Source organism: Cyanistes caeruleus, chromosome 2, assembly GCF_971803275.1.
Source record: "Cyanistes caeruleus chromosome 2, bCyaCae1.hap1.1, whole genome shotgun sequence".
Taxonomy (NCBI): domain Eukaryota; kingdom Metazoa; phylum Chordata; class Aves; order Passeriformes; family Paridae; genus Cyanistes; species Cyanistes caeruleus.
In genome coordinates, this window is record NC_141702.1 from 22,582,850 (window position 1) to 22,606,503 (window position 23,654).

A 23,654-nucleotide genomic window follows, 5' to 3' on the forward strand; every position below is an offset into this window, starting at 1 on the left:
AAATTTGAAAGAGGTGATACAATACAAGTTGAAGTCTTTTTAGCTCAACTCTGCAATGAAGAAACTTTATTGAACCTTCATACTAATCAATATAGCATGCAAATACTGACAGTAAGGACTATTAAAACAGGCAAAGATGTTTTATGAGATTAATCTTTACAACTATCCACTTGAAAAATCAAGAATAAGGTAATTATGTAAATTTTTTATGATAATTAAACCTCAAATTGTATATTCAAAAATTCAAACTGCTCATATCAATATTGTACATACATCATAATTTACTTCCATAATGTGATGTCAAATGCCTCTAGTTATATTAAATATGTGAATTTAGAAAAAATAAATAATTTCAAAGTCATAAATTGGTTCCTAAAATAGCATTGCCATGAAACAAAATAGATAGCTTTAGCCAAAGTTTTAGCTAAGCACATTCATACTTTTTTTAGGCAGGATCTTCCTACACTCAAGCGAAAACTCTGAGCATAGGTAACTAAAGCTTATTGGCAAGAATGTGTTAACACATTCTTCTTGAGAAGATGAATTATCACCTTTATTGTGAACTTATAAGATTACAAAGACTTATTGAGACTGTGTGCAGAAAAAAATCCTTTCTCCATTTTTGACAAGACAGAGAGTTTAAAACACAGAGAGAAAATAGTGGAACAGTACTGATAATTAAGGCCCAATATTAAAATAACTTTTCCTTTCTGTGCTCTACATCTTGAAATGCTGAAGTTCACAAGCTTTCCTTTTGGCAAGGTCTTTATGAAAAGAATGAGAGAACCTATGACTAATGGTTGCAGCAAGGATAAATAAATGAGGACAAGACTATACTGTGAAAGCAAACTTGAACAGATAGCAAAAAGTTGCCAAATATGCTGATAGCTGAAAACTGGCTTTTTTAAAATGAATCACTGTATTCTTTATTTTGAAGTTAGAAATTAGTGCTTTGTTTTAAAATTTAAAATATATAATTCAATCATTGCACAAATTATTTTATAAATTTATTTTTATTTTTGATTTATTATATATATAATTTTCATTTTTATTTATTTTATTATTTGGTAAGTTATTTTCTTAAATCTGTTGGAACTACACCCCTTATTTGTCACTGCTGTAGGGCTTGAAGAAAGCAACTTGAATCTTGAAACATAGCACTGCATGGTATATTGCTGATGATCTGTAGTATAAATGGAGTCCTAGGACAACTACAACACATACTCTTCTTCTTTTCCTCTGCTCTTGCTCACCTTAGGAGTGTGAGAAGTGCAACATTTGGAAATCTGGATTTCAGAAGCAATGTTTTAAAGGGGATTCAGAGTTCCTGGCTGCGGTTTTCTATTTGTCTCATAGAATTCTTCTATTATGATTTTGTTTGAAGTAGAAAAAAAATGTCCTTTTAGTGCTTTGGATACATTAAACTAGACCTTCCCTACAGTCCACATCTACATATATTGCCCATGCACCAGCCCAAAACTGGCCCCTTTTCAAATGATACTCATTCAAATCACTGTTGTTTTCATATGTGTTTTGTGATTTTATATTCCCTCCAAAGTGTCATATTTGGAGTAAACAATCAAATAAAGAAAGGTTCTGAAAGCTTAGTTTGTAGAAGATCTTTTTTTCTCTTGTGACTCTTTGCAGGAAAAATTCTTTTTGTCTATGGGATCTGGGGTTTTTTTGGCTTTTTTGGGGGTCACTAAATCCTAGGCTTCTTGGAATTTAAAAAAAGAGCATAGTTGCCTATAATATGCAGTTGCACAGACTTGTTTTGTGTCCACTCAAATGCATTAACTTTCCAGTTCTACACGTCTCTCAAGTATTGATTCATAACACTCATGTTTACAAGATTCTGTCTTCTAAAAAAATTACAAATATTGTAAGTGTATGAGGCAAGTTTTATTTTGGCAGATGTGGAAAGATCATGGGTAGGAAATTTGAAATAAGACCAGGAAAAAGAGCTAGGTAAAACATAAAATGGACCATACAAATCCCAGGTTTATATGGAAGTAATTTCCATAGAAATTATAAGTAGATGGAGACAAAAACTTTAAGAAACCTTGGATTGAAAAGAAATAGTAAGACACAGATCAGCTGTGGAGATTGGGAACAATGGGAAAAGAATGGCACTATCACTGATCTTTGCGCCTTTCTAACTTCAGTCACTGCTGCACAGTCGCTGTCACAATCCAAAGCTGGAGCCGGGAACTTCTCATTGAAGCCATAGTTTCTGCTCTTTTTACAAGGTCTTATTTACACCTCCTCTAAAATCGCACTGAAAATCTTAGTCCTTGTTAATAAGATTCTTAACTGTTATCAAGGTTGAAATTCAATTTGCTACACAATTGCATCTATTTGTTTCCATTCAGTGTCATCAATGCTAGGTCACTGTAGACTGAATGCTGCCATTGACTTCATTATAAGTTAGGAATTCACATGCTAACTTCCCATGCACCAGCCCAAAACTGGCCCCATTTCAATCTGATATTAGATACTCATTCACTGATGGAGTGTAATTTTTTCATTTTATATGTAAATAACTTGCTTTTCTTTTCTCACTAGAAAGCGTTGAGTTATTCATGTTAATGTATTCTTTCATCATTTTTTTTCAGAGTGGCAGTTTCTTCCAAACTTGGAACATCTCACAGCAAGCAGAGAAACCAACATCTTTTTCACACAGCATGATATTAGAATATTTGGCTAAAGGCCCTAAAACATTAAAAAGAAACAAACAAACAAACAAAAAATCTTATTCATGATCCTTGTGTTTACTTGTTATGCTCAATTTGCTCTTTCATGCTTGTAGCACACAAAGGAAATTTTGATGGCTTGGTGTTTTAATGGCCTGGTGTTTTATCTTTATAAGAAAAGGGAGCCTTTTCTCCATCCATTTTGAATGATTTCTACAGGAAAAAAATATGAAGCTATGGCTGAGAGATGTTTTCTTGTTAAATGCCATGCTTCTCAGAGCCTCACATTCTGTATGCTGTGGAACATTTATTGAAGGACTGCACACTAGGTCTTAACCAAAAAACATATTCTTTTACTGTACAGAGTGTTGTTAAGCTTATTCAGTGACACTGCTTGAAATTTCAAGGTTACTTTGAATTTTTTTGAAACATTTTTCAGTACTTTTCCTCTTTCAAGATAAAGCAAAATTAAGAAGGTATACATTTTGTAAACAACTCTTTCCTATTATAAATATTATATAAAATGGCGTGCAACATAAAAGTGATTGGTATGATGTTTGATATATGCACAACACCACTACTTAAATTCATAATTTGAACAAAATTTAGCAATCTAACTAATGTACTACATCATTTGTTGGCTGGCATTAGGATTCTGAAAGACATAACATAAAAAAGCAAATGTGGGAAGAATGAAATAAACCTTTATTTCACTACATTGGTTGTGAAATGATGATTTCACTGTGTGAAAGGATGATTACTTTCCTACTGCCCTTGATACTTTCTAACTTGGCTGACAGGTTTGTCTCACATATCTAATAGCACACAAGAATTGTGCTCTAACTAAAAGCCTGTGGAACTAATTCTCCAAAGTACTCATAGAATCATAGAATGATTTGGGTTGAAAGAGACCTTAAATATCATCCAGTTCCAAACCCATCATGAGCAGGTAATTTTTCACTAGACCAGGTTGCTCAAATACCTTGGACTTTATTAGAAACATGATTTTGTTTATTACTGTTCTCCCTAGTTAACACTTCTGTCATTAAAATAGGAATATTTACCTTTAAAAACAATTTTCTTTGAAACTCATTGGCTTTCTGTAACACACCAATAACTTCTCCTCTTTGGATACTTGAAATTATGCTCCTAATCAATGATTTCCACAGTATTTGCCCTCCATAATAAAAAAAAACCAGTTATCGTAATTTCTTCTATTAGATATTGGGCAACCATCTTCCCATTAGTGGAAAAAAGGCAGAATTTCAAAAAGGTATACAAATGTTTTGTTCATTGTCACAATATCCGATTAATTTAATTTTAATATCTGATTAATTTTCTCACATGCAGAAATGTATGCATTTACTAAATGCAAAGAAAATCCCCGTATTACTAATATGGAATTTTAATCAATTTTATGATGGAAATTTTATAAACTATGAGACTAAGGATGTCTGTCATCTTTAAATTTGGGAACACATGGTCTCTGCACAGTTCTGGGAATCTCTACCTCATTACTTCATCACCATGAACAAAGCAATGATCTTGACTCATTTTTACTTTTGATCAATACTCTCAAAACCTCAAACTGTTACAATTGTTAATTGTTGTAAAGGATAATCATATTGAGACAGACAAGGGGATAGAGTGCACCCTCAGCAAACTTGCAGCTGACACCAAGCTGTGTGCTCCTGTTGACACACCTGAAGGATGTAATGTCATTAAGACAAACCAGACTCTCCTGAGGTTTAACAAGCCCAAGTGCAGGATGCTGCACCTGGGATGGTGCAGCCCTGATATCAGTCTCAGCTAGACAATTGAGAGTAGCCCTGACAGGAAGGACTCGGGCATACTGGTGGATGAGAGGCTGGACATGCCTTGGCATTGTGTTCTCACAGCCCAGAAAGCAAATGTCTCCAAAAAAAAGTGGCAGTGCATATATGTGTGTGTTTGGGGTGTGGGACTTAAACAAAAGATTATTTTTTAAATTACCTTTTTTTTTCTGAAAGACAGAAACATATAAATGAGGTTTGTAGACAGAAGAGAAGGTTTAAAGAGTGCTATTCCTTGCCTGCCTGGTTTGTATTGGGCCTGTTATCAAAATTTCACTTCAAATTGCTTTATGATCAGTCAGTCTTATTATACGTGCTTCAGTCAGCCACTGGCTAGTTAGCATTCTTAATAAATTCATTGAGTTGAATGGAGATGAGAATACATAGTTTTTTCTCAAATGCAAGTATGAACACAGGAATAATCTGGGATGCCAGCAGGAGTATACTTTAGATTTAAGTAAGTGGGAAAAACATAACTGTCAAATTCCAAAGCCCCTAATAATGTCAGCAGATACTCTTGTGAACACGAACAGTATGAAAACGGAGGAAAGTCTCCAAGTAATATTTGAAACTGCAAGATTACGAGAACACTTGTCTACAAAATTTGTTTTACAAGAGGAATTGATTGTGTGTGACTAGATGACAAAGAAGAGGATTCTGAACTTCCACTGCAGAAATTTAGAAATAAGGGATTGCAGAATTCCCCTCAAATGCATGAACATTTCTGATGTTCTACCTGTCACATGATCACTACATCCCTGTCCAGCACAGAGTGATCCAAAACCAGACTGTGATCATATAATCAATAATCACAAGGCTCAGTTAAGGCGATCAGGTAATTACCAGATGACACTAAGAGAACATGATTCGCAGTTTAACCTAATTACATGATTGCTACATTTTTATAAAAGTTTTTTGGTCCCCTTTAATTTGACAGTTAACATTTAAAATATGTTTTTCCTCTCTAAAACAAGCATCAAAAATTCTTCATAGCACACAGGTTATGTACTAGTTAAGAAGCTATCTACCACAGTTACACGGAAATTATAGAAAATCCCACAATAAGATGTAGAGCAACAAATCAAAAGGGGAAAGATTTTGACAACTAGACTTTATTCTCCTTGTGAAGTCCAGTTTAAAATTTGCAATGGCTGTAATTTAATTAATAGTTTTCAGTCACAGTATAAGCAAAGGGAAGGGACTGATGTCTGACCAAAGCCAGTTGCAATAATTATTGTATACACAGTATTTAGGAATGCTGATCAGCAGGGCTTCGGTACATAATCATGTCAATTCAACATTTATCATTTAAAATGAAACAGACTTATCTTTTTCAACATAACGGAAGATGCAAAAATACTAATATAAAACTGCTTAATGCACTCTGTATGTGTAATACATGTTTAGATGGCATAAAGTAAAAGGCAGAAATATCAAAAATTAATTTAAGAATAAAAATTCCTTATACAACCAGTAATTGAGTTATTACTATCACCTGTTTATTTGGAAAGTTGTCTGTTTTGGAACCATATCCCAGCTCTCATCTTCTAAATCCTTGTAATGCTTTTGATACTGCGGTACTACATACAAATGCATCAAACCACTGCTGACACATATACATGTTCAGTTTCAAAAGTATGGAAGAGGCAAAGAAGCAACACTGATGTGTTTTTTGAAGATATACTATCGCCAGTTTCAGATGAAAAAACAGATCTGCCTCCAAGAGGACAAAGAAATTGAGCACAGCTACATTTTAACTGTTTTACTATGGTGAGTCTCATATGCATCTTATCATGCTGACTTAAACAACTACATTAAAAAAAGCTTTAAATAACCAATGAAGAATATTACAGTATATGTTCATGCACAGCTTTGCCTTCTTAAATTAATATCTTTTTTTTTTTTTTTTTCCCAAGAAATAATAGTTCCTTAAATGTGAAATAGATTTCTTTAGGTGGGAGTTCATGGTTTTGGAGGGAAAAAAAAATCTTTTGTAGTTAGACATCATTTAGTATCAGTCTAAAATATGTAATTAATATGTCCTATAATAATTGGCAAATAATTGGCTTGCTAACAAGAAGTCTCCTTATTTGACTTTATATTCAATACAACTTTTGTTAAATCTTTTTAGCAAGTAGGCTTGCCAACAAAATCAGAAAGCTTATGATTTTGAATTGGGAAGCTAAAATTTTGGGAATAGGTATTTTACCTTTTAACCCCAGATGGGGAAAGAAAAAGAAAGCAAACCAACAACACTCTAAATATGAGTTTGAACCTGTCAGTATTGCCCACATAAATTATCTTCCTCCCATTGCATGCTCTTTTCACATTGGCAGAAACTATTTGTCAGCATTTAGCTGATCAGGTCATAGCTTTCTTGCTTTCTTTCCTTAAACAGCTATGTAATGTATAATGAATCACATTCTAGCCCTGTACTACAAAAGTTTTCTCTTCCTAATACATTAATAAGTGAAAAACCTAAGAAAAATCTGATTTAGAGGAGGGCCACAAAGACGATCGGAAGGCTGGAGCACCTCTCCAATGAAGACAGTCTGAGAGAGCTGGGGTTGTTCAGACTGCAGAAGGCTTGGGGCAGACCTCAATGTGGCCTCCAGTACTTCAAGGGAAGGAAGAAAATGACTTATAAAAAGGAGGAAGAGGCACTTTTTATACCATAAAGAATGACAGGACAAGGTACAATGGTTTTAAACTGAAAAAAAGGAGCTCTAGATTTGCTATTAGGAAATTAGATGTTAAGTATTTTCCTCAAGAGGGTTTTGAAGCACTGGAACAGGTTTCCCAGGGAGGCCATGTGTGCACTACCCCTGAAGTATTCAAGTTCAGTTTGGATGGGGCTTTGAACACCTTGGTCCTGTGGAAGATGTCCTTGCCCACTGCAGGGGCTTGGAACTAGGTGATCTTTAATGTTGTAATGTTTAATGTTCTTCCAACCCCAAGCAATTCTGTATTTTATTCTGTGATTCTATGACTAACATAAAAATGGGAACAGTAGTAATTGATTGGTGTGTCTACTGGCAGGAACTCATCAATAATTGTATAATATACAGTAATCGCCTTCCTTTTCCTACAGATATATGAAATACCAGGATGTTCTGCTGAAATTATTCAATAACCTTGTTTTAAAAATTTGAACAACAGCCTGTTACTTTGTGCTGTGTTCTAGGCAAGCTTCAGCTGGAAAATTGCTAAAATAGTAATCTACATTCTTTTCTTCACAACTACCAGCTCACTCAAACAAAAAATGTCTTCTATACTTTGTAGGAAATGATTTGCAATAAAAAGTTAAAAAAAAAAATTACATATGTCATTTTCATGAGGAAAGAAATAAGAAATAAGAACTTGAAACTGCACAAAGCTCTTGCTGCTGCAGTGTCAGCAGTTCTGTAGAAAAGTCAATCACCCCATCATTGCTTCACTGTTCTCTTGACCCTGGAGAGACGGAAGACAGAAATGGTTTCTGAAGAAACAATCAAATAATAAACACCAAAGAAACAGGACAAAAACAAACAAAAAAAAAATGAAAATGTTGCATGCATGATAAATCATGGTTTGCTTAAGATAAAAGAGGTTTAATAGCAAGCGAGAGCAGACTTTAAGTTTGACCTCTATGCTTGGATTATGATGTGCAGAATATACATATGGTTTATTGCTTGATGGAGACAGGGAAAAGTGAATACTGTGAATAATTCATATTTAATTCCTATTATTGCTGCATGATTCAAGAAAGCAAAGGGAATATATTGCTATTAAGCACACATTTTATATATTCTTGTCAGAAAGTTTTTGGTAAGCTGTATTTTATTACATTACATTAGCAACTTTCATCATATGCATTACTGCACCATTAAAACAAAACTGTTTATTTCAACTGATATGAGTAATAAGAAGCAGCATCTATTATATTATTAGCTAGGCTGCAGTAAACTAAGTAACACTTGGAGAAGCCATGAAGGAAGTATCTTTCTCCATCAGCTGATAAAGCAATATTTTTGCTTTAATGTAAGTTTCTTTCAATAATGTAGAACTGAAATACTTGTTTTGGTTCTAATATATGACAAAGTCAATTATCTAACTTCAAATTTGTTTATTGAATTAAGAATACATCACGCAACAAAGTATTACCAAAATAGGTGGCATTAGACTTAAAACTTCCTATTTTATATATCACAGATTCATAGTCACAGAATTCCAGGTGGGAAGGATCTTCAAGAATTATCTGGTACAACCTTTCTTGGCAAAAGCACAGTCTAAATAAAATGGCCCAACATCCTGTCCAGCTGAATTTTAAAAGTGTCCCACACTGGGGAATCCACCACCTCCCTGGGGAGATTATGGCAATGGCAGATGTTTCTCTTTGTGAAAAAAAATTTCTTTGTGTGTCCATTTGGAATCTACCCAAAAGTGACTCGTACCCTATATCCCAAATTTTTTCCAAGTGACTTGTAAGAAAGGGAGTCTCCATGTTTGTAGCCACCCTTTAAGTCCTGGAGCACAGTGACAAGGTCTCCCCTTCTCTAGGCTGAACAAACCCAGCTCTCTCAGTCTTTCCTCACATGGAAACTTCCCAGACATTGATCACCTCTGTGGCCCTTCTCTCGACCCTCTCCAGCCTGTCCACATTGTTTTGTACAGTGGGAGCAAAACTGAACACAGTGTTCCAGGTGTGGCCTGGCAAGCCCTGAGCAGAGTGGGACAGTGATTTGTTTATCTCTGCTGGGGATGCTGTTGCAGATGAGCCCAGCACCCTGCTGGCTTTCTCTGCAGGAGCAGCCACTGCTCGCTCACACTGAGCTTGCTGCCCACCAGGACCCTTTCCACAGATCTGCTTGTCAGATGGATAGAACCCAGCTGCCCTCCTGGATGAAATATATGCATATAGATATAAATAGACACACTATATATAAATATATATTATTACATAATTATGATATATTATATATATATATATATATATATATATATATATATATATATATATATAATATTATATGTAAAATCTTGGGTTTTGTTCTATGATAAAAATAAAGCCACTGTAACAATCTTTTAAGGACAATTTTGGCCATGTCTCAGAATCACATAGAATTCCAGAATTCTAGTTGAATATTTTCTAGAAAATAGGAAGACGTAAAATAGAACATTTTTGTACCTTACCTTTTGTTTACTCTCTTCTTCCCACTAATATCTTAATTCTCAACATCCTTATAGCTTACCAAAGCCTATGATTGCTACCAGGTGTAATTTATTCCTTAAACTAATATATACATTTATCATATAACCATTTAATAATGCACTAACCAACGATCATATATATTTAATCACTCACTGTTTTGCTTTTCTTTCTCCACGCTAATGGCTTAAGCCACTTTATTCCTAATGATTGCCTAATCATTTCAATATATTTTATATGTGTTTGTATTTTTTTTTGATTTTTCAATCAATAAGTAGTGGAAGTACTGTGGTGCACATTTAGCATACTGAAAGGCCCTTCAGGCAGCACAATAAACTAGTTGAACGTGCTATTCATTTTTACTCAATTTTTCTGTAGCAGCTGAAAAAATACTATACAAAATATGGAGTGAGTATTACTTAATTGTCATAGTTTGTGATGGTGATATAGATACACAGCTATTTTTAAGGAAAAGTTCCAGATTTTGCATGGTGGGTAAAGAAACATAGTTACTCAAAATGTAGTGGAATATTTTTATCTATGGGGAAAAAGAAGTGCATGCCCTGAAGCTGAACTTCCAAGGTGCTCTCTTGAATCTGCATGCTGTCAGCTGAAAGACCAAGATGGTGATTTTCCAATATTTGCCAAAGGAATTGTCTTGAAATGTGTAACTGCAGAGGGGCACACCTGTGAATGTTCTTTGTACAACAAGGGTATGACATATGAGAAGTCAATAGAAACCTGTCATTCAAATTCTGCTACGCTAACCTCTGCATGCTGCAAAGCCAACAAATGCTTTTTTCTTCATAATGACATTTGTGAAGGTAACTGTTTGGCAAACAGAAGCAATGAGAAATAAATATCTGCTTTATTGGTGCTGTTCCTTTAAAAATTTTCTACTGAGATTAGTACAAATCAAGCAGGCATGTTAGATAATGCTAATAAAAGCATTTGACTAAAAAAGAAATATTTCCCCTTTATACTGGTGATATAAGTACTAAAGGTCAGTTAAGTACAACAAATGAAGCCCACACACTATGCATCTAAATAAGTGGTAGCTGTGTACTACCTTCCAAAGTTTTCAGAACTTTTTGAACTGAGTAAGCAATCAATCAGAACATTGTTCTTGTCAAAAATATCTAGTGATGATACCCACTAAAATGCAGAACAAATTGGTGATGCTCCCATATTTGTTTTAGCACTATAGTATAAATCAGCAGCATGTAAAAGGGTAATCAGACAACAGAACTGACAGCAGTGTTTTACAGCACTCAATAAATCTCATGCCTGAACAGAAAATGACAGAGAGCACTGAAAGCACTGTTCGCTTTCCAGCTCTGCAGTCCAGATCCAGAAAATGACTGAGGAACTTACAACAAGACACCAATGAAATTAATACTTCAATACCTGAAGCTGTGAAAAGCTTCAAGATCAAAAAGCTTCCGAAAAGCCATTTTATGACCTCAGTGGTATTTGAACAGATAAGATACACCAGTTTCTGACCTTTAAAGATCCCTAACTGCTTCATGGAGAAGAATTTCAATTTTGGCAATGTCAAACAATTTACAGCTGAACTCATTTCAGTAGAAGTTCTTTCAAAAACTGGTGACTGGTGCCTTCAAGAAAGAAACTCTTGGCAAAACCTAGACTCCACCATCAGAAAAATAAAACTAATATACTGAAATGTGGAATGCATCTGTGCTCAGGCCTTCACCAAAACTGACTTTGGACCGTGAAAATTTTAAATACAACTGATGATACTGATACACAAGCTGGGGCCATAAAAATCTAAAATTTGGATTAACATCTTTCTCTGGGATATTCTGGAGCACTACTGACCTCTTGGCGGGGGATGAACCAAGGAAACACAATATATGTTCTAACATATTATCAGAACATACACTCAGGAAGGAGAAAGAAAGGTAAAGAGACAGACAGAAAGAAATTGGGAAAGAAAAAAGGTATCTTACCTCACTTTTAAATTGCCTTGCTGTGGTTGTCCATCGTAAATTGACAAAATATCAAAATCTTCCTCGAGGGCAAAAGTATGAAATGACAATTGTATCCTGTTACGCTCTCCTGTGATAATGATCCATGTGCAGTTGGCATAATTTGGATAACCATGAGGAAATCCAGGGCTTTCTATAGTACCATTTGGTCCCTGTACTAAGCCTCCACAGTTCTGACCTGAAAAAGAAAAAAGGAAAATTTGAAGTTGGTTTTCTTTTCCATCACCCAGTATATATTCTCATATAGACACTTATATGTAAACTTAATTTTAAAATTTCTAGATTGCAAGCAGCACATTTACACCAATAAATGTGTATTGCACAATACAAAAATTGCATTTACACCATTCTTCCCTTTGGATTAAGAAACCTCATTTTCTGAGGCGGATTTTCTGAGACACTTTACATCTTTTTATGCAGTGAATCATTATTTAAGGTTCTGTAGTGTTAACAATGTATGACTTATTCATTCAAATGTGAAATTTCTGCATTAGCCTTAATGCCATAAAATCAACAGATTGACAGTTCTAATGGCAAGAGAGTGTTCAAAACTTTTTGGCAAATGCCGTTTTAAAAGTTTCTATATAAGTACTAAAATATCAGAGTTTCTGATGTTCTGAAACCTACTTTAATATGAAGAGAAAAATGTAGACACATTTATTATGCTTTCTGTTGCAACTAACATCAAGATTTCTATACTTTAAAAGCACAGGAAAATTTCTGTGGTACATTTGTAGTTCCATGTATTTTGTGATAAGAAAAGTGGGGTTTTTTTGTTTGTTTGATATTTTTGATGGGTTGGTTGGTTGGAGATTTTTGGGGTTTTGGGAGGGGTGTTGTTTGTTTGTTTGGGGTTTTTTTTGTTTGTTCGTATTTTTGTTGGTCGATTTTTTTGAGTGGGGTGATTTGTTTAGTTTGCTTTTAGTTGTTTGGTTTTTTTGTTATTCTCAAAAAATAACACTAAGGGTTTACTCAGCAGGCTTTTGTACCTGGTTTGTACATCCTACAGACTTTGTGAAAGCATGATAGCTCATTAACAGGAAGTCCTCAGCAAGAAACCTTGACTTACAGTGCACACAATTGCTAGTTTCCTACTTGATTTTATTAATCACCCATACAAGAATTGTACTGACTCTGAAAAACATTAATGAAATATTTGAACAGAGAAAAATATAAGGACATTCTGTGGACTGTAATGCTTGGATTATTATATGCATTTTAAGCACTTCAGAACAAGTATTATCCCACATTTTATTGTTATACCTAAAGTAGAAGAGTATTTCTGACTGCAATTTTGTTTTTAACTTCCCAGCAGTAGGTCTCTCAAGACTGGATCTTTCAGAGAAGAGCTGTCAAATTCTTGTGGGAGGTTTCTAAATCTTAATAAGATGGATTTAATAAAAGGGATTTGCTCCTAAAACTAAAGAACTTACAAGTAATCATTTTTTACTAAATTTCAAATATAATAACTCCAATGAAGAGATAAAAAGGCTGTGGGGATTCAGGAAACTTTTAAAATGAAAATCTTTTCTGGTATACCTATCATTGAATCACTTTAATAAGACATCTTATTATCCAACATTTGCAAAGAAGGAACCTACTACACCATGAACTTAGCATGAATGTTTCAGTTATATACTGTTCACTAAAAATTATCAGCATTCTTGCAGACACGTTGTATCCTTCTTCCTACAACCACAGGGGAAATGTCATACAAATGCCACAAACAATTTAAAATAATTTAATTACTACAGAACTGACATTCTGAAAACAGAAAAGGGAAATTACAGTGACAACCCACCACCCTGTTACTCTAACCAGCTACTTCATGTCTCCAGCATTGGTTTCAGTAAGTCAAGTATCCCTCTTTGAAAGCTGTGCCGCACAGCAGCCTTCCTACTGCTCGGGTGTGAAGGGTTTGCACTGAATAAGGAGTGCATCTTAGCAATTCATCTAAAATCTGTCAAAGACAGAACCCCATTTTAGGAGCAGAAATTTGTAATTCTAGTGTATAAAGAATATAGTACGCCATATGTAACTGCATATGTAAATGCAGTATCTTAACTAAATTTCTGACATCCATGGAGACAAGCAAATTATGTCCCCAATCTCTTTGGGAACCCCGGAGATGGCTTAAAGCAAAACTTTATTAACCTTTATTTTTAAGCGTTATTAACTTTATAGTAATATGGTTATAAAGTTCATAATATAAACTTTATTAACTTTTATTTTTAAACTCCATATTGCTGGGGTAGTAAGTGAACTCTCACAGCCCCCACATGGCCATAACTTAGCAGTTTCCTTGCACAGATGCTTGTTACCTACTTTCAGAAGTTGTTGTAACTGCCAGTGATTGCTCCCAGATTTATTCCAAAAGATGTTTTGTACTCCTATCTGTAGATACAGGTTATTGTGCATTATTATTTTGGAAAATAAACACACTCTAATGAGGAATAAGGAAGAAAATGTTTATCACTGTTTAAATTAAGCATTTCTTACAGCCCAGAGTCCTTTTTTTCTCCACTTTTCTTTTAGTCTCCTGTGTATATCATTCTGCCAGTTCTGAAACTATTCACACACATACTGCCTATTCCCTTTTCACCCAAGAAAACATGAGGCAAAGGAGAATCATAAAGAAAAATGATTACTGTGAAATGCTATTTAGCTTTGTTCTTAATTTTATATGCATATATAAATATATACTTATTTACTTAGTGTTCAGTAAAAAAAAAAAAAAACAGTAAAAATCATAGAAGACATTTAATACACAGTTAACTCCCAGAAAACTCATTACTGAATACACACAATTTCAAGGGAGATTTTGGTTCTGAAGTAAGCAATACTCAAAGAGGTTTTAAGAAAACACATCTTCTAAGTCTGTCCCTGCCTAGTTAAGACACAAGCATGTTAACAGAGCAGAATGTAGGAAAAAAAATAATCCAGCTGCTATCTATTTAATACCTATTTTGTCAATATATGTAAATATATGTCAATATATGTCAAATGGTACACTTCTTCAAAGGTGTAAATTCAGCATCAAACCACTTAAGAGAGATTCAGTGGAGTATATACTTGGAGAACAGGAACAAAGAGACTTAGGGTGACAGGTAGCAGCAAATTAGATAGCAGATGAGCATACAATATTCCACAAGAAATAATGCAGTTTCTGATTGCAGAGACACCACAGACCAGTAAGATTACACTGATGGTATAACTAAGATTATTTTGTTTCTTATGTGTATTTGAAGAGAAGAAAGAAGCATCAATGTAAAGATGACAAACATAACAGGAAAACGTTAAAAAATATTAGCAGAGATTAAGTAGTTCTACTAAAGCGCTGAATGTAGAGTGAATATCACTGAATACACTGAATACATTTCACTTTAGCTTTCTGTCAAATAACAAAATAAATACTGCCATTTTTCACAAGATGTGCAGTCACCGAGTGAGTACAATATGAATACACTGAATTATTTTAATACTAAAGGTGCATTAGACTGTGATTGTTTGTATGATACCACATAACTGTTTATATGAGTATAAACTATGCGGCTATTACTATTTTTGTCATATGTTGTCTGTAAGAAGATATTTCTAGACAACTTTTTTTACCCTATGATATAAAAAGTGTATTTTAAGAAAAATTATGCTCTTGGGTTGTAGTTGAAAAATAATTAAACTGACTACAGCATTATTCTATTTTTCAAAGTTACTTTGCATAACCTGTACCAGTCCTATTGCACCTGCTCAGTCTCAACATTTCTCAGTTGTGATCCCTAAGCGAGAGCCAATGAAGAAAACAAAACACTGCAATTTTGCCCTAAATACGTCATGTCAAATGGGTGGTAGAATCACTAGGAATCAGTATAATTTTAATACTGCTTTGCTGTAAGATTTTGAACAAACTTCACAAAATAAAACCTTAGAAAACACTTCATAAAAAACATCTCACTTTTATTTTCCTAGGCCTTTAGGTTTATTTATCACATACTCAGCCTACACACACTTCCCACCCTGTTTACCATATTCATTGACTTATTTTTGTTTGTTTGTTTGTTTCCAGTTTCAAATGCTTCTACAAAAAACATACAAAAAGGAGCACTTCTCCTCTTCCTGTGATTCATAAGGTAGTCTGTGGAAGATTAATAGGTATATATACATATACATATTTCAATAATAATAGTTAGGAATTTTTGCAGGATACATGTATTTTGAACACGAAAACTATAAAATGCATCAAAACTAACTCTAGTAAAGTCAATGATGCTAAAGATATTTTGATCAATCATGCCAATGAAAATGAAGTCACATTTATTCTTATGACTGTAAGTAGCATCTTCCATTCTGCAGCTACAGAGGCTGAGAAGATATGTCTAGTAAGACCAGATCTGCCTCATTCCTTGAAATCGTTTCTAATATGAATTTGTTGTATTAGCAAATTTAATAAGTAAGACCAGCTGTGCTCAGCCAGATAAAAGCTCATTCTGCTCAGTACCTTTTCTCCAACAGCAAGTCAAAGAGGGCAGGACACTGACAAAAAATCACCCTTCCCATTCATGAAGAGCATCTCAGGAATTTCTTATAATGAAGACATTCCAGTACCCTTGTCCTTCTGTAAAATATTATAGTTCTTTTCCATTAACTCATCTCTGAGTCATCCTTTGAGTCTATACTAACTTCTAGGGTCTTTCAGGTATTGTAGAGAGAATCCTAAAACACAAAAAATCTCTTTTTGTGTTTGCCAGCATTTACCATCTGTTAGGTTCATTTGACACCCCAGTAAGTCTATGAATGAAAAGAAAGCATACAGATGATTTTTACCTATGCTTTCTATGTCACTTAGCATCTCACTGACCTTTTTCATGTTCTAGCTCCTTTTATTTCCAGGTTCAAAAGTTCTATATCATATAGCTGTTCTTTGCCCCTAAGAAATTTTATCAGCTTTCTGTGACCATTTTGATACTGTGTTATACCCTGCATGAGTCAGGGATACAAAAACTTCTTGTAATATTCAAAATGTGTAAACATTATTTAATCCCTCTCCCTCTTCTCCCACTCATTTCATATCCTTTTTTCTAAGGTAAGTAGTAGATCTACATTTTATATGTCTATAGGTTATAACTAAGATTTGTTTTCTCTGGAATTACAGTGAGGCTAGAGCCTGTCATTTTACGTAGAAAAATGTGATTTATTAGATTTCCTACAGTTTATTGCTATGTAATAACATCACATTGCATTCATCTACTCCGAATTCTATCAACTACTCCAACACCCCTTTAATTGGTCACATTAGGCTATTTTTTGTAATTCTTCACAATTGCACCTCATTTTCACGAATTCATTACTTCCTATCATTACAGTCACCTCATTGCTTACCCTCTTTCGCAGACCACTTATGCGCACACTGAACACACAGCACAGATTTATTTGGGATGTCATGATGACTCCTTTCCTTTGTAAAAAATATCCATTTTCTCCTAAGGCACAACTTTTATCCAATCTTTCAGCAATTTTCTTATGCCATACCTGGTTTATTTCCTTTACAGCTGTTACCATGGACCCTTGGTCACTGTCTTTTGGAATTCTGATCTTTATCCACATTCAGGCTGATTCATTCAGAGAACTCCAATAGGTTTGAAAAGCATATAATTTTAAACTTTTTCTTCCATATGTTGTATTTAATCATGTGTCAATTGATTTTTCTTTTTTCCATAATAGAGTTACCTAGCACAAATTTCAGGTGTTCCAGCTTTTATACCTTAATGGCCCTTGGTCCCTTTTAAATATGGACATCTAAGGTGAATTGAAGCTGGAGATTACCTGTTCTACCAAATTTTCAACTTTAAAACAGAGACATTGAGGAATTTTCCACAGAGTTCAGGCATGAGAATTACAAAGCATATGTATTTTTTGCTATCTTTCTTCATCTTGTCTTTATGTTGTTTATATCTATTGGCCAAGCAAGAATCTCTTGCAGGGTACTTGCTCCACCTGTGCTCAAAAAGGAGTAATTTTTAGTTTTACAATGCTGGCCTGCAATGCTCTTGGACACTAATATTTTACTCCCAGAAAAACCTTTAGAGGGCTGAGAAGCCCCTAAATCTTACTTAGATCTCACTGATACACCTGCTTTCACTCCCCTTATCTTGGGAATATTTCCCTCTGGCACAAAACAGCACTGACCACATGCTTTGGATATATGGCAGGATGAGTCCCATCATCTCTCTCCTATTCTTATTTGTGAGGCCTAAATTATAGAGGCTGATGTTTAGAGCCTTCAAAGATTTTAAATCCTCTTTCCTGCACAGCAAATTCAGACACACATTTCTCATGGCTCCAGAGCACTTCATGTCTGCAATTTTGACTAATTTAACTCAAACACGTGCACAGTTGCAGAACTTTGTTACTGTCGTGTTAGTACGGTAACTTAGCTTACTTTGAGAGGCAAGGTGCATGACAGCAACAGTTCTGTAAATATGACTTTTAACAAAAAGAATAAACAGGAAATGTCCTTGATAGTGCCAAGAAGTGTTATGTACACATATGTCCTGTACACAAAAAAGATTTCCTGTTGAACTGCAATAGATAATTACAGATAGAAATTGTTGTTGCTATCAGTTGAGATGGTAGAGCAGTCGAGAACTGTAAGACATGAACAGGTGATTGCACACCTTGTTTCAACCATACATTTTTCCTTTCTCTTCTGTTTTTATATTCTCTCTTTGTATTTTCTCCTCTGCTGAGCTCTATGTAATTTGCCAGCACTTCCTATTCCCACTTAGACCTTCAGGCCCTGCAGCCCCTGCCATCAGTTTGCCATGCTCTGCACTGGGCCTTCATCACTTCTTCCTCATTAGTATAACCTCAAGCCATTTTCTGTCTTACTACTCAGTAAAGCTGCTATTTCCTAAATAGCTTCAATCAAGAACGGAAATGTCAAATGGCCAGAGAGGCAAAGGCACTATTCTTTGAGGACCATTTTAAATAGCATGTAGCTTCTTCAAGTGTCCTTTAAAAATCCATAAAAAGACCTCACAACACCATTACGAGGCACTTTCCAGGGAATTAATCAAATCAGAAAGTACTGAGATCTTTTTAATTTAGGGATCACCAAAGATTTATTCACAAGCAAGCCATCATCTTTACTGGCATACCTAGAGCATGCCCCAGCACAGACATCTCACAAAGAGGGCACCTGCCCCATACCAGAGTCCACTTGCTGTGCTCAACATCACTTTCCAGGCTCAGGGAGAACTGGCAACACAAGGCTTCAGTGTTTCAGCTATTTAAACATATTCAAGACAGTCCTAGCGCAAGTGAAATGAGAACAGTGTAAATTTACTTATTAGGTTTTGTGAGACTCAGGCAAAGATAGTTCAAGAGAACTAATGAGATTTTTTTCAAAATTATTTGATCTGAAATGATTAATGTCAGGGGCCCAGTGACTAGGGAGACCTCAGCCTGTGCCAGCCCCAGACAGGACCAGACCAGAGCCTGCCTGGCTGCAGCGCAGCACCACGAGGCAGTGCAGGTCTGCGAGTGTGTGGGTGCTGGTGAACGTCTGGACAGATGTGGTGAGCAGGGGAAAAGGAGAGGAACACAGCAAGGCTTCTTCAAGGACAAGACCCTGGGCTGGGTGACTACTGAAGCCCAGGGAAATTGTAGTCAGCTCCATGGGTGGATGAGTGGTGGAACACCACTGCCCCAGGCCGGAGATGGGAAATCAAGTGAGGCCGCTGGTGCTGCCTGAGCTGATCGGAGGGAGAGCATGTCTGACTCTGTTCATCCATGCAGTCAGCTGTGTACGTGTGTACCCGTGTACGTGGTGTACTCTTGTGCTCTGTGTGCCTACTGGGAAAAGCTGCTCAGCCTTGTCACTGCCTGCGTCCGGGAAAGAGATGGGGCAGCCTCACCTCTGTTGGCTGCTGGATTCAACCTTCCAAACACTGTCAGTTACTTCTGAATCACTAAATATTCTGTAGCTTGTCATTAAGGGTAAAAATAGAGGGAAAATGGCAGCTAAATTACAAAACTTAGATGGATTTCCTTTAAATACAAATCTATTTAAACCCTGCAATTTTTGGCTGTGACCAGTCTAGGACCTTCATGGAGTCCCTCTCACATGAGATGCTTGAATGCATGTAATTACCTTAAATTCTGATGCAGACATTCACAAGGTGAGTGGAACTTCATCAATCTATAAAACATTTTAAATTCAGACCTTCTGGCCACAGGATATATATTCATTGACTGTGCTGATGAAACATAAAAGCTGCTGTTTTTATAGTCTCAGATTAGTACTATGAGAGCCAGGCACTAGCTTTTTGGACCATTTCCTATGTATACTTAAGTCTTTATCCAGAACCCAATTGAAATTAAATTGTCCTAAAGGTTAGAGACTAATATTACTATTCAGCAAGAAATTCTGAAACAATTCTGCCATAATGCTAGCTTTGCTGTGTACCAGAGCAAAACATCTCAGTTACTAGTATATGAAAGTTTTTATTTAATGAAGTTCTAAATGCTGAAATGTATATTATACATAAACTGGATTATGCTGCCAAATTGAGAAAAGATATTTCATGTTCTCTTTTCAGTACTGGATTGCCCAAAAAGACCAGTAAATCAGTATTCACAAAGGTTAACGGGGAAATAAAATGTGGGACAATAGTCTCTCTGCAGGAAACATTTTTTTTTTTTAAAAAAGGCTTTTAACAAAAACAACAAAAAAAATCCAGTGTATAACACTATCAACTCAGTGACACTGGTTAGTAGAGACAAAAAAATAATAAGACCATAATAGCTCTTTCAAGGCTACAGCTTGACCGTGCTTCCTTCTGACACAGCAATAAGTCCTTAATTAAAAACAGATAGATTACATGAAGTTGGTTAATCCCTTTTCCTTTGAAAATACAGTAAATATCCCAGTAAAGCAAATATCTTCTCATACTCTTTCTTCCTTTGATTCTACTCCAATCGTTCTTAAGATTCATCGAAATGAAGGAAAGAAAATGCATCAGAAAGAGAGGAAAGCAATACAAGTCCTATACCAGACTTGAAATATATAGAACATGGTGTTGAAAAAGTTATTTTATAGAGAGCAAGATCCATGTTTTAAAGTTCTGAGCTAAAGGTAGATTTAGTACCCTTGAAAAAAAGCCTGTTTTTCATAGATGCAAACTCATTCTGCAAATGGAGATCACTGAGAACAGCTCGGATTTTATTTTTCTACTTTTCTAAGATAAAGTAAAATAAATTGAGGCTTAAGGTAAACATCACTATTACTGTTACAGTTGCTTAGCAACAGCTGGTAGAATTAGAGAGCATGGTACAGCTCAGATAGATAAAAGGAAAGTGCTGATTTCATTGTTTGTGAAATACTCAAACAATAAAAGAAACTCTCTTCTGAGCTTCCCTGGAACAGGAGCAACACAACTGTAGGCAAACTACCTTGAAGATTTCTTTACTTGTCTTCTGCCAGACTCCCAGAACATACAGGATAATTGTCTGTACCAAATCTGATCACTTCAGCACTGTCACTTTGACTTTCATTTCTGTATTGATTCCTTTTACTGATGCCACTCTCCCAGACCACTCCACTGACAGCCTTGCTCACATGTCAGGATCTCATAGCAGCTTTTCTTATCACAATCTTTGTCACAGGATGCCTACCCCGTGAGCCTGAGAAGTATACCACAGTTCAAGCAGCTTGGTTTTAAACTACTGCTAAAGAACTTATTGTCAAAAAGCCCACTTATGAAGACCAGGAAAAATCCATTTGTCTCATTGTAACTGCGCCAAGAACATCATCTACATTATTAACTACTTTCTCTTCCCTGAAAGTTATTACTTTGTGCATCACTTCTGTTATTCAGCAGGCTTTCCAGCATTTTTTTCCATTGTTCACACAACCAGTCCAGAAAAGGTTTCAAATTTGTTCATCTGTTACTTGAATTCATCACTTCTTTGCATTTTAAACAGTGGAGTCAACTGATATCAACTGAGAAGGAAAAATCTTCCAATTTAAATGGCTAAGTTATAATGAGGAAAAGAATGAGTGACAATAAATTTTTCAATAGTCATTAGAGAAGTTTCGTTTTCAAAGACGGAAGACTTATTTTTAGAATTTAATTTAGAAATATCTGATGACATTACATTAGGGTTTAATGCTAAAACCATCACTTTGTTAATAAAAGCATGTTTTGCAGGAAGAATTTTATCCATAACAGTAAAAATTATATTTTATGGATCTTTTGCAAGAAATCATGAAACATTCTTCTGGAGAGGTTCATTATTTCTATGCACATAATTGTGCTTCTGATTTAGATGTGAATTTTATATAAAGCAAAATATTTCTACTGTGAAATGCATATACAAGAAAGAAGAATGAAAAATTAACATTATAACAGAACATATTGTTGCAGCATTATCAAATTTAAATATCATCAAAACATAGGTAAAGGAACAACATGCAGGCATAAACCAGAAATTTACATGCACAAAACATATACAATTGATGATTTTCCTCAACATCATCAAAGTTGGAATGATGCAACAGACACACAGTCCCTTGAAATTATAAAATCAAAGTACAGCTGTGTGAGACATTCATGAATGAAACTGAAATGATGTGTTCTAATAATCTTAATCACAGGAAATTTAGTACCTTATGTTTTGTATCTTACTGATATGTTTACAGTGTTAATTTCTTATTTTAATGGGGCAATGGGATGGCATGAAGGGTGATGCACCTGCTGTGCCTGAGTCATGCTGTCAGTAAGATTCACGCACAGCTATATTCAGATTGGAGTAGTTAGCCACCATCTTGCAGCATCAATAAGACTCACAACTGAATGAGTAACTATAGGTCAAATTCAGCATTACTCCAAATCCTTTGGCCTTATCTTCATGCTCAAAATGGTGCCAAAATGCTGCTAGTCTGACTTGGTAACCCCAGCGCATATTGGAATAAAATGATTAAGGAATAAGATATTTTTCTGTATCATTGCAAGATGTAGTTTTACTATTCCCGTATGAAATAGAATGCTTCAGCGTTAGGTGTTCCACTGTGTAAATCTCAATCAATTATTTATATTTGTAAATAATAGCAAGTAATGTTGTGAACCGTAAGAAAAATGCAATCAGCATTAGCTTTAAGGTACAGCTGATTGGAATCATATTTCATAAATAGTGTATATATAATTTGTCTATTTACTAATTAAAACACCTTCCGCCCATGCAAATGATTCAGATATGCTCCAGAAATAAAAGCAGAATTCAAGTAAACTAAGAGACTTAGATGATAGTACAAACTGAAAGTATAAAGATGCAAGAGGATGCTTATGATATGACATAATTAAATTATTTCACCTAAGAGTGCAACACTCCAACTATATATCACACAAAAGTTTCCTCATGGAATTATGGTGGATGCTGTTTTTAAATACCAGATTGAAAAAATCACCCAAATATTCAATTATTTAAAAGAGGTAAATCATATGAAGTTGAAGAAACTGAACTTATTTCAGACTTTTCATGTAGCCCCCCACATACTGTGTTTACATCATAACACACAAGCACTATTTCAGGGACTGGTCCTGAACTCGATTTCTCAAAGGGATCTTTAATCCTTGATTAAGGCACAACTGAAATACACAGAAGAGATCTACTCTTTGCAAGATTATTACCAGCAAAACCTTATTATGTTCATTTTATGTGAAATAATGTACAAAAGTAAAAAGCTGTCTGCATCACTGACTCATCCTCAGGAACCCGTGTGACTGACAGGAAATGCAGAGCCAGAAGCAGCACAGCAAGTAGATGATATTCATGTTGGCACTGCTAAAGCTGGTTGTGCCAGGGTGGGTGAAACGTAGGCTGATCTGCCATGTCAGGCCTGTGTCTGTGGTGCAGAATTGCTCTCAGACCTGTG

The 23,654-nt window shown here is 35.2% G+C and overlaps 1 protein-coding gene across 4 annotated transcripts in view; it reads right to left on the reverse strand.

Moving 5' to 3' along the window:
* Positions 1-23,654, reverse strand: part of CSMD1 (CUB and Sushi multiple domains 1) — a 1,072,055-nt gene that overhangs the window by 837,331 nt on the left and 211,070 nt on the right. For all 4 annotated transcript variants that reach the window (XM_086876027.1, XM_086876026.1, XM_086876028.1 and 1 more), the window contains exon 2: positions 11,684-11,900. In XM_086876027.1, the coding sequence (XP_086732153.1) occupies positions 11,684-11,900 (217 nt within the window). The remainder of the gene's footprint in view (positions 1-11,683; positions 11,901-23,654) is intronic.